Below are 12,194 nucleotides of genomic sequence, written 5' to 3' on the forward strand. Positions count from 1 at the left end.
CCGACGTCGACAGGCGTTTTTGGTGTCGTGGTTGTCTTTGCGTGTAACATCAGTCCCTTCTCGTGACCCGTGCACGGATTTCGTGGGGTAGCCAGTATTACGTAAAATGGACATCCTTCCTCAATGAGCAACCAATGGGGCCTATACGAGGAGCTGATTCCGTATTTGGCTAATAACTAGGTGCTTGCTTCATCTAATAAGATCCACATGCATATAAGCATAAATCATCACTACATAATATTAGAAAAAATTCTAATTCTGTCACTTCTATACGTCGAAATAGTGATTGCCTTTTATATTCAGATTTCCCGCTTGTATGAGTTGTGTTGAATATTTTAAAATGCTGTTTATAATTACGTAACCAATGTCAGATGTATCGCGATGAGATCACAAGAGCAGCCCTAGCAGGAATGCGTTGACATATGTTAAAAATGCTGGTCGGACTGCTCAGAGACGGAGCGCACCTCCTAGTCTGATAACCATTTTTGACTAGAGCGCACTATTGGTCGAAACAGTCATACACACTGATCAAATCGCGTGATGAAAAGAGATGAAGTACGAGAATGAGACGTATGGAGAAGGAATGAGTAGGATAGAACGATTGCACTAATGGTGTCTATTACGCGTAGCTACGCAACTACCGTGTCGGTATAGGTGAGCAATGCCTGCTTGACGGCAAAGAGTCATGCACATGTCGCCAACGTAAATTTTCTCGACCTATACGTAAACGTAAAATTGCCCCGACACTTTTTCTCCATTGTTCATTCTTCAGAAATGCTACAGAATCAACTGCCGCAATCAGTTTTCGTGTTAGGTAAAGAACTTTTCGTAAATATGAAAACATATGGCGTAGAAATTCGGCATTTTTGAATGCTTTGAGGTTCATTTAACATTGCTTAGAAACATAGAGTACTGTAAGCGTTGATACTGACTTATTCAGGAATCTTCCACCTATCTTTCAGGACCAATGTGACCTTCCTAACGTTTTTAGTTTGCGCATAATATCTTGTTTATGTTAAAAATTATGCGTTTGTATAAAAATTAAAATTAAAATTTTTGTAAAACTGAGGATGATACAGCAATTTCGTTTTCAGATTCGTGTTTGCGAGGTGACGCTCTGCAAGGAGAACCTATTGTATATTACAAAATAAAATCATGCTCAAGAGTGATATTGATGTTGCGAATTTTGGAGAGCGGAAGGTAGATTAACATGAATTTCCGTTTATGGAAACTGTACGAATATCCGCTATCGTAGACGACTGCGAAATACGCGTGGGCAACAAAAATAGCTCCGTAAATGGAGAAATCACGATACGTGTTATTTGCTTGGCAGACTGGTTGCAAAAACAATTTGAAGGGGAGAGCTACACGATTCATTTATTTTTCGTTATCGAATATTCAGCTTTACTTGAATTCCGATATGTGCCGGTACAATGATACTCGAATATCGATTGCGAGAAAGGTAAATACGCGTTGTTCTAAATACGATATATGTTTCAAAAATCCTATTACGAAAACGATGAAGCACTACTCGATACTTTGTATAGTACAAGCCATTCATCGTCATCGATTGCTGTCGGCAAAACGGAGTGCTAAAAAATGCCGCGACCGACGTGCGAATTGAATGCGTATTCCCATCAGACGTCCCGCGGAATATAACCTATTAACAGACATTGCTAACAAGATTACTTGATTATGAAAACATTATAAAGAAAGAATATTTTTATTCTGGAAATTAATTATTAGCATTCATAGGACTAACAGGATATTACCGTAAATTCATTAAGAACTTTGCAAAAATCTCTAAACCGCTTACTACACTCGCTAGGAAAGACAAACCGTACGTATCGACTGAAACACAACAGACAGCTTTCGACACACTCAAAGACAAGCTATGTTACGCACCCATTCTAAAATACCCTGACTTCAACAAAACCTTCACTTTAACTATATAAACGAAACCAGTCCAGACTCTACAGACAATACACCCTCTAATGAATCAGAACACCCTTTGATTTATAAATTATACGAAACTTGGTATACAAATCTAACACGATTCCTTATAAAACAAACCTGTAACAAACCTTCATATATACAAATTAGCCCCACATAACTAGGTAACTACAACGAGGTTAATCGATTAATTGAATTACACAACATAGCCTCATCTAAGAACACTTTACAGTTTGGACTCGCAAACGGATTTACAAACTACGAAATTGTTTCCATGCAGCTTATGCTCAGATTCCTCTGAAATCATTTAAACAAAGAAGTTACTTTAGCCACGACACCTTTACGCAAATGTACAGAACAAGAAAAAGTTGACATAATTAAAGAAAATCTAAAACATTTGGGAGAAAACAAAACTATAGAAGCCATCCGAAAACGACACTTATGGCCCAACATGACCAACAACGTACAGAACTTTATAAAAACATGCGACACATGACAACGCAACAAACTCACTAGGATACGCCTTCCAATCCCAACGTCAAGATTGTCATGGATAGTTATAGGCCTTTTACCTCTCACCAATAACGGAAACCAGTTTATCCTATCTATTCAAGCCTATCTTACCAAATATTTAATCCTCATACCTCTCCCCCCAAAACCAAAGAACCGAAACTATAATTGATGAACTTATAAATCATTACATATACATATTCTCTTCTCCAAAACATATTGTTACGGCGACTTGTCCAAATCAAGTCGCTGTAATGTGAAAGTGCCCTGTTGTGAGCAACTCCTTAAAGAAAAATAGAAGAGAGGGGTTGCCACGGAGGTGTGTTATCAACAGACAATCGAAGAGTCGGGATCGGACCGTCGAGCGATCAACACCATCTAATTCAAAGATCTCTAACATAATTGAATTTAGTTGTATTATAGTTTATCTACTCTATTGTAAATAAAATGCCGCGACGCGGGAGAAGTGCAGTAATTCGTAACAATATTCTTACCGACGAAGGACAAAATTTCGTTCGCAAATTAATGGTACGATTTGAAAAAATATTCAAAATACAACACATAAAAACTACAAGTTTTCACCCCCAAAGCAACGGTAGCCTCGAAAGAACTCCTAACACAAGACATTACTGGTTCACGGAAATCGACTAAAACCTTATCATTTACCTTCCAGGAATCTGAAGGGTACGACATAATCCCACATAACCACTCTCAAATAATTAAAGAAAACTTAGAAACTACGCTAATTTAAGAGAACACAGCCCACTCAGCAATCCAACTTTATGAATTGTAAAACAACAGAATGTCCACTCTCTCTCTCTCTCTCTCTCTCTCTCTTTCAGTATTTAGAATCCAAGATTTAACTTTTATACCCATGTCAACCCCTATACACTTATATACTTATTCCAGAACAATCAATCGATATCAATATATTATGTAAAGAAAACATGCACATAAAATTAGACAAACCAGCAAAAATTAGTAGCAATAACGATTGCACATTACTTTATGCAAATAATGTAATGAAAATTGGAGGTACAACAAAGGAAATCAATATTACTTCTGAGAATTTCACTATCTCGCATACTGCATGCTTAGACTTTGACAAATTAAATAACATACCCATAGCTCCAAAGGTAACTCCAAATTTCAACCAAAACCTCGCGAACTTAGATAGTATGGAAGCATCTCTCATAGAAATTCAAGCCAATAGAAGAATTAAGACAACACAAGAAATCATTGTATCAATTCTAACTTATGTAGGGTATGGTTCCATATGTCTAGTATTGCTGTACATACTCCATAAAATAGGACTATTTACCCTTCTTTCAAAACTAACACCAACAAACATTTGTATCAAAATATTTTGCCAAGAAAATAGTGTACAAACCAACGAATCAAACACATATGATAACGTAAGATATACCCCTAAACTAAGAAGGACCGAAAGTACACCACCCTTCCAACCACCAAAAGAAAGTTCTACAGAATTAGCCCTTGACTTCCAGGAGCAAGTCATCTCTAACAATGGGGGTGTGAAGCCAGACTCTCTTATCTTGCTTGGTGTGTCACCATGGTGTTAGATTACACTAGTATAAGGACCTATAATGTAATATTACATAATTTTTTTAAATATATATAACATTCCTTTCGCGATGAAAAATAAATAAAATGAATAAAATGGATAAAATAATTATACTGTTTACTGCTAATGTTATAAAAATATAAAAGTTGTTTGATTTTATTATCCTATAATAACAAAAAACGAATAATATAGAAGGCACTTTCACATAGTATAATTTAACATTTTTATAAGCAAAGGAAAAGGCGTATATAAGTATTCGTGCGTGAAAATCTAAACCGAAATATAACAAAACCAGTGTCGGGTAAATCTTTACGCCTGAATGACCGGTGAGACACGTATAGGCCGTTAAACAGCTACCAGTCGGTAAAGTGTTAAGTACTATTCGGAGTTGAAAAGAATGGCCTTTATCAATAAACTAAACACCGCGAGAAGGAAGGAGAATCGATCGTCCGCTCCACACAATCACGTCTTCTGTCTAGTGCGAAAATTAGCTAATAACCACTCAGAATCTGAAAAGTGAAAGGGATTCGGTGGAGCAAGCGCTCATAATGCAGCCGCAAAGATTTTGTTTTAACACGTTCGTCGCCCAGCGCAGCTCGGTTGAGTTTCTCGCGAGCCAAAATCCGACTAATGCAGCACTGAAACATAAACAGAGCGATACATTTTTTAAATAAATAATTTTAAATAAATTTAACCTTGACATAACCTGAACGTCAAGAAGCGAAAGAAAATGTAGAAAAAACTACGATCTATTGTTCGAATTGTCCAAAATCACCTCAAATGTGTTTAGAATGTTTCAACGCACACCATACGACATAGTATAATGTAATGTGTTATACTAAATATAAAGTAGTAAAAAGTATAGTATAATATGTATATGGTATAATATTTTTAGTATTTTTAAGTTGTATATCCTATATTTATATTTCAGTGCTTATTCCATTTTATTCCTTTTAAAATCCAACTGAAAGTCCTATAAATTGAATAAGAAGAGCGTCACCCATATTTGGAAAACGGGGCCGCCGGCCAGGAGATTCGCTTTGTATATACGTTTCAACAAATGTTTACGTTAGAAATTCTCCCTAGTAGTCTATGTTACGAACTTGCTGGGAATAGCCTTGTGCTATTCCTAGGCCTATGTGCGTTACTGCTACTTCGATGTTTAGGTTCGACGGAATTGGTCAAGCGTATGATGTGGCACGCGACGCGATTCCTTTGACTCGAATTCTCGAAATGACAATTTTTAATGCAATGACATAACTTTTTAATTTTACTTATTGTGTAATTTATTATATTTCATTATTGCTGTGACTATATAAGAAAAATACATTGTTACATAAATGATAACTATTTGGTATTTCTAATTGTTGGGATTATGGAATGGAAATGAATATGATTCTAATTCTTTCCTTAAAAAGACTTTTTTTATTCCTTTATTGAGAGAAGGTATATGGGCGAAAACGATCGAGCGACCAAACTCTACTGAGAGTCCGGTAAGAAAAAAACGCTTCTTTTATACCCTTTTTGGGTTCGTCTTATCCACCAATCAGAGACGTTTATTTGCCGCGTTTCACATTGTATACGTGACGCTGGGACCCCCAAACAGTCAGGGCACGATGTGTATCTAATGGTACCGGTGATGATGTATCGCGGTATCTACTATATACAGTTTACATCACCGTCGTTGCCCGCTGACGGAACCGGCGAAAATGTAAACCGATATCTTAGTATCTTAGTACTAAGTAAACTATAGATTAATTTTTGTTCGTGGCTAAAATTTCAACACTAATATACTAAAGTAATCTATTCATCACAAGTGTTATAATGATTATGTATACATTAAAAAGCTCCATTGATATTATACATAATCATGCATATACTAATTACATAAGTGAAATATTGTAATCTATAATAAATTGTTTTGTTACGTATCATTTTTGGAATTATGTAGTATCGTGACCCGCGGTGATTGTTTTCCTATACGTACTAATAGCAACATTACTTGCTAGAATACATATACAGGGTGTTCTGCTATTATTTTAACAGCTAAAAATAGGAGCGTTCGCTCCCATGTGGATGGCGATCTCCCATCTGATCATTTTCGGAGGAGTACCATCAGACCCTTGAGAGTCTGTTGACCGCTAATTTTCCATCACTGGCATAAGCTCAGACAGTATCGCCCAGTCATATACATTAACTGTTAACATAATTATGGGACATCCTATACAGGATCGCATATTAATGTGACGCTCGCGACAGTAGTAAGTTTCAATTTTTGCGTACCCATGAGTGTGATACTAGGATTCTGCGAACACTAGTAATACGTTGTAATTGTTATGAGCCGAAGGCTAGGCAGCTTTACGTGGTCGAAGGTTTGATGCGATTTTGGAGTTTTGGTAAAGAATAGTGTGAACTAGCCGATGTCTCTTTCAATAAAGAGCGTCAATAAGCAATAAGGAGGTAGGTAAGAGTAGGGATTTAGAGTTTGGTTACCTCGTAACTTTTACAAAGAAGAAATGAAGATACACCTCGAGTGGTAAAGGTGTATCTCTGTTGTGTTTATACCAACTACTACGGCATGTATACGAAATTTCAAGAATCCTATTACAGAAACGACGATACACTCCTCGATACCGTTGACTTTTTGTCGTACGGTCCATTAGTCGTCATCGTTTTTTAGCGGTAAAACGAAGCGCTGTAAAATGCCACGATCGACGTGCGAATCGAATTTGAATACCGGAAGAATGTCCCGTCTTCGACCACCGCCTACTATCTGATGATACCCGACTGCATCTTGAAATATAATCCGTTGACGAACATTGTCAGAAAAACTACTTAATTATAAAAATATTATATTGCGAAAACTAATATGAATCGAAACATACTTTCAACCGATGTGTTGCGAATACAACTGAATTGATAATACAGCCGCGCCACTAAGATCTCTAATGAAGTAATCATTATCCCGACCGCTAAGATTCTGCTTCGCGAGAAAAACTGTATTGATAACTGCTACCATACTTTGCAGTTAATTGCCAAAAAACCCGCTAAAATAACAATTTCCGATCTTTAGCGGCGGCCAGCGATTCTAGGCAGACGACGAACCGCCTTTTCGTAACAGATCGCGATACAAAAACCAATTTCATGGGGGACACCGGATCCGATTTGTGAGTATACCCGCGCTCGCGCATGGGTGGCCCGCCTAACGGTTCGAGAATATTAATGTACGGATACGTTTCCCTGCACTGGAATTTCGGCCTGCGATGGAAATTTGATGATTCGTTATCGCGGACGTCACGACGCCTCCGGCCATGAAGAAAGGTAATGAGTGGCGTCCGTGCGGCGATTATCGTGCGTTAAACGCGAGGACAATCCCGGATAGGTACCCTATGCCACGTATCGAGGACATCGCATAGTGTCTATCCGGTAAGACTATTTCCTCACCATAGACTTGGTGCGCGCGTACAATCAGATAACAGTGAATCCGAACGATATACCTTATTGAATTATATTTAGTTATGGAAATAAATTTAATAATTTTCACTCGTTGAACTTTCAATTAGAACTTTTATTTAATTAAATAAATACCTTCCTTAATTAAGGAAGGTATAAAATATATTCTCATTTATGAGATGTCTGCGTTAACTGACACGATTCAACTTGGTAAAAACAATAACGATTAGAAAAGACAAAATACAAAACCATATGCCTTCTTGATTAAATCATATCAGGTGGTAAATAAAAAACTATTCGTTTCATTGATTTTTGCATTCAACCTATTTGTTGAAATTTAACAAAGCTCTTTCGGACTTCGCAACGCAGCGCAAACGTTCCAGCGGTTCATGGACGAAGCACTGCGCGGAATCGAGTGGTGCTATGTATACATAGATATGGCCAATTTTTAAAGCTGTAGAGCCTATTTTCCTCGCAGCGATAGTCAACATTCCAAGTCTCGGGATTTCGAAGCTTACGTCATTCTCTCTCTCTCTTTCTTTCTCTCTCTCTCTCTCTCTCTCTCTCTCTCTCTCTCTCAGTAGGAAAATAGTAGGAATAAAAAATCATTTGAACTAATAAAGAAGAAATATTCCATTATCTGTCAATTTATTCACCTATATTCAAAATGCGCGAACTTCACTCAAGCAACAATGATATTTTATTTTATTTTTTCGCGACGATGATGATATCCAGCAATTAAGTCTGCAAGGTACGTTACATATTTCATAGATTCGTTCGGCGATACTTGGGATAGCCAAAATCTAAATCAACGCTGCGTATTCCCATTCCGTCTAAAATGTCCTTTTCGATGTGATCTCCTTTGTATGCAACGACCGGGGCTGTGTAGTCGCGAACAATACTCCGAATAATTTCACTGATATCTTCTTGCTGATAATTTTCGCCTCCGAAATTTTTGAATGATATCCCATGCCCGAAATTCATGACGTACTATACAGTCTTCTTGTAATTCGTCGATAAATGATCGAATCACATGTCCAATTTAAATTCTACTAGCTCGTAAACTTCATTACAAACATGTGTAATGATCACGTCTTTACAACAGAATTTGTTATTAACAAAGAAACCATTCATATCCAATATACTGTAACGTACGGAGAATCTTCCCACGAATTTTTTATATTTCTTTCTGAAGGCATACGCCAGGTGGCGCCAGCCAGCCGGGGGTACATTTGTATATCGCGAGTCAAGTACCTCCAAGGGGTACGACGACGAACGTTTCTGGAATCGGATCACATAGGAACACCCCCACTACCATTTTTCCAGAGAAAATCTGGCTATATAAAGGGCCCAAACGCGACCAGAAATCGGGCTAGTTTCGAGTCATTCGTCGACGTGGAAACTCTAGTGAGATCGAGTCTTAATTCTCTTTCGAACAATCTAGTAGATAATTAGATATGAAATCAGAAGCCCCTGCCGTCTCAGTGCGAAAAGCTGAGAGCGCGATAGCGTCCGCGAACACATACATACATTTGTAAAAACCCAAAACGCGTAATAAATTAGCTTTTACCAGTTTTCTTTGGTTACAAGTTCGATTATTTTCATTTCCTATTTCGAAGCAGTAGTTGGTATAACCCACAAAGAAATATCTTTACTGTTCGAGGTATATCTTTATTTCTCTTCCGTACAAAGTTACGAGGCAGTCTAATACCAATTTCCCCAACCTGCCTGGCCCTCGGTTCGTAACAATACAATCAATTTGAACCATCTTAATAATAATAAAATACTTATTTAGGTGTTTAAAAACATCTTTTAGTACTGTCACCAATAATTAATGATACACCCTTTTCGCTGCACTGTAGCGATTTAATTTATTCCAAGTTTTACAAGTCCTATTTATTAACGCGCACACACATAAGTCTTCGACACATCGCTATGGAGTAAAAACTGTTAAAAAAGATCCTGCGTATCCGTCCAATCCTCTGAAGAAAGATGTCTCGCTTTCTCTCATTAAAAACAATATCATCACGCGCAATGATAAGAACGTTGCCAACGGCTTCGCAGTATAACGCTCATAAGACATTGATTTTGCCAGCCAACGAAACCCGTTGCAACAGATGAATCCGCTAAAGAAAGATGCGATACGTTTCCTTCTCCCTCTTCCTCTCTCTCTCTCTCTCTCTCTCCCTCTCTCTCTCTCTCGCTCTCTAAAAATCATGTTGCATGAACTTCCAAAATATTATATTTTAATAAATGTCGAAAGCACGCCGATAAGGTTATGTCAAGGTTATTATTTCTTCCAGTAATCTTTCGGCTGCAAAGCCGCAAATATCGAGCGCAACGACTTCCCCCACCTCTTGTTCAGAAACACTACCGAATGAACGAAACTTCCCCCCTTGCCCCGCATGTAAATTTCCCCTCGCCAATGAGTTAGAACCTGTTCACATACTCTACGTTGATCTTACGAGCTGGTTCCACCATCCAGATAGTGCAAAAACCGCTTTTTCGACACCATACGATCACTAAAAAATTAATGAAAATTAATGAATTCGATATTATCCGAGCTACGGGGAACGGAACTCTTTGTCTATCTAGATGATATTGTCATCTATTTCCGCAGCCTTCCCGATCATGCGGTAAAATTCCGTAAACTTGCCGAGGATCTAAGAGTCACAAATTTAAAATTACAACCAACGAAATGTGAGTTCCTTCACCGCAAGGTTGCGTACCGAGGTCATATAATAGGTGAGGACGGAGTAAAGCTCTGTTCCTACAAGATATGGGCCGTAAATGTTCGGGAATTTTTAGGATTCGCAGGCTATTGTCGTAGCTTCGTTAATAATTTCTCACAAATTTCGAAACCACTTACAATTCTCTTGAAGAAAAAAATAAATTCAATTGGGGCCCACAACAAGAGAGATCTAGCATTTAACACACTTAGAGAAATTTTAACTACACAACCGCTTCTACAATATCCGGATTTCAATAAAGAATTCAATGTTACTATAGACGCGTCGTGTTTCGCAATGGGCGAAGTTTTGAGTCAGGACGAGACGGGAAAAGATAAATCTATCTATCCATCCAGACTCTTGCAAGGGGCCGAATTGAATTACTCAACCATAGGAAAAGTGTGTCTAGCAATCATATAGTATAGCCATCAAGTTCAAGCCCATTAGAGATCACCAACATCTTGTTTGGGTAAATTCCATTAAGGATCTATTACATTGATGGTTCAAACTCGCGGAATATGAGTATTCAATGATTTATAAAACAGAGAAAAATAATTCGAATGCTGACACGCTTAGCAGGAATCTCGTATCTCTGCATCCTCTCTCCGCTGATTTCCACGACTCAGCCATGTTTGAGCCGATACGTAAAGATCCCAACAGCCATCTTGACGCGCAATCAAACCACATCCATCGACCAATGAAAGAGGCGTAATCCTTTTCATCGTTAGACCCGCCATCTTCTACCTCTTCGCCAGTACTATTTCCGACTCCACCTATCCAGTACCATTCCTTACCGGATGTAGGACCACCCATAATAATGGAGGCTACCCTCCCTTCAGAGTCTATCTCTTCGGACGAACAATTAAATTCGGCCCCTAGAACAGGTCACCCGCGGCACACATAAAGACATTTATTCAAACTACAGTGACTTGCATTAATATTCGGACACCATATTATTAGAAAAATTATTGCTCCTTTTTAGTGTTTATGATAGTATTATTGAATCAATTGTGTTCTCATATAATAAAGCACTTCTTAAAGTAAGTAGAAACATAAATTTTGTTTATTTATTGCGCATGTTCTTTTGTATAATAAGCGATAAACAAGATTGTGACAAAATTTAACGTCGCAAAAATATTCGGACACAACGTCTTAGATGCCAGAGTAAAATACTGTACTACGTTGACGACGCCGCTAACACACATTGTTTATAAACAAATTTTATAAACAAATAAAAATTCGTTGCGAGAACTCGGTACCACAGAAATTATTGGTGATATCAGACGCCTTACTTGTGAAAATGGGACGAGAAGGAAGAAATACGTCTTTTGAAATCCGAAATTACAAAGAAAAGGGAAAATCATACAGAGATATAGCCAAACTATTAAATATAAGCAAGAATAGTATGGCAGATATTACAGGTCGGTACATTTGTAAAGATTGAATCGATTTAATCCCTCAAAAAGGTCGTCCAAAATTATTAAACTCTCGCAACCAACGCAAGATAATAAGAGAAATAAAGAAAAATTCTGGACAAAGTGCTACAAAATTAACAAAGGAGTTGTTTGTAGAATCTGGGAAGAAGGTACACCCGGACACAGTGCGACGGGTATTAAAAACTTATGATTACAACGAAAAAGTTCCTCGTAGAAAGCTACACGTAAATGAAGCAAATCGCAAGAAAAAATTGAGCTTTGCAAAAGAATATGTTTACAAAGACAACTGGCGGTGGAATGATGTAATATTTACGGAAGAAAGCAAATTTAATCTTTACGGATCCGACAGTCAAAAAATGGTGTAGCGTAAAATAAATACAGAATTAAACATTTCAAATACAAGACCGACAGTGAAACACGGTGATAGAAGTGTGTAATATAGTGTGGGGTTATATCTCGTCTGTAGGTGTAGATGAACTAGTTTTTATCGATGGTATTATGGACAAAATGAAGTATTTCGACATTTAA

The 12,194-nt window shown here is 37.6% G+C and overlaps 2 protein-coding genes across 5 annotated transcripts in view; one reads left to right on the forward strand and one right to left on the reverse strand.

Annotated features, from left to right (window-relative positions):
- The window catches only part of LOC117224051 (uncharacterized), a 283,462-nt gene that overhangs the window by 209,396 nt on the left and 61,872 nt on the right, over positions 1–12,194 (reverse strand). Inside the window, exon 6 of one of the 3 annotated variants that reach the window (XM_076526273.1) lies at positions 4,254–4,686. The exons of the other annotated variants lie outside the window; for them this stretch is intronic. The gene's annotated coding sequence lies outside the window, so the exon portion shown is untranslated. Of the gene's footprint in view, positions 1–4,253; positions 4,687–12,194 lie in introns of those variants that run through there. 3 annotated transcript variants of the gene reach the window in all.
- On the forward strand, positions 944–4,193 carry LOC143260531 (uncharacterized). 2 transcript variants are annotated; one of them, XM_076526275.1, is made up of 2 exons: positions 944–1,462; positions 1,548–4,193. In XM_076526275.1, exon 2 carries the CDS (start codon positions 3,411–3,413, stop codon positions 4,044–4,046), a length of 636 nt encoding a protein of 211 aa, XP_076382390.1. In that variant the 5' UTR covers positions 944–1,462; positions 1,548–3,410; the 3' UTR covers positions 4,047–4,193. The 2 variants fall into 2 exon arrangements, with proteins under 2 accessions (XP_076382390.1, XP_076382391.1); XM_076526276.1 differs by having other exon boundaries at positions 3,137–4,193.

The sequence above is a fragment of the Megalopta genalis genome, chromosome 14, assembly GCF_051020955.1.
Source record: "Megalopta genalis isolate 19385.01 chromosome 14, iyMegGena1_principal, whole genome shotgun sequence".
NCBI lineage: Eukaryota > Metazoa > Arthropoda > Insecta > Hymenoptera > Halictidae > Megalopta > Megalopta genalis.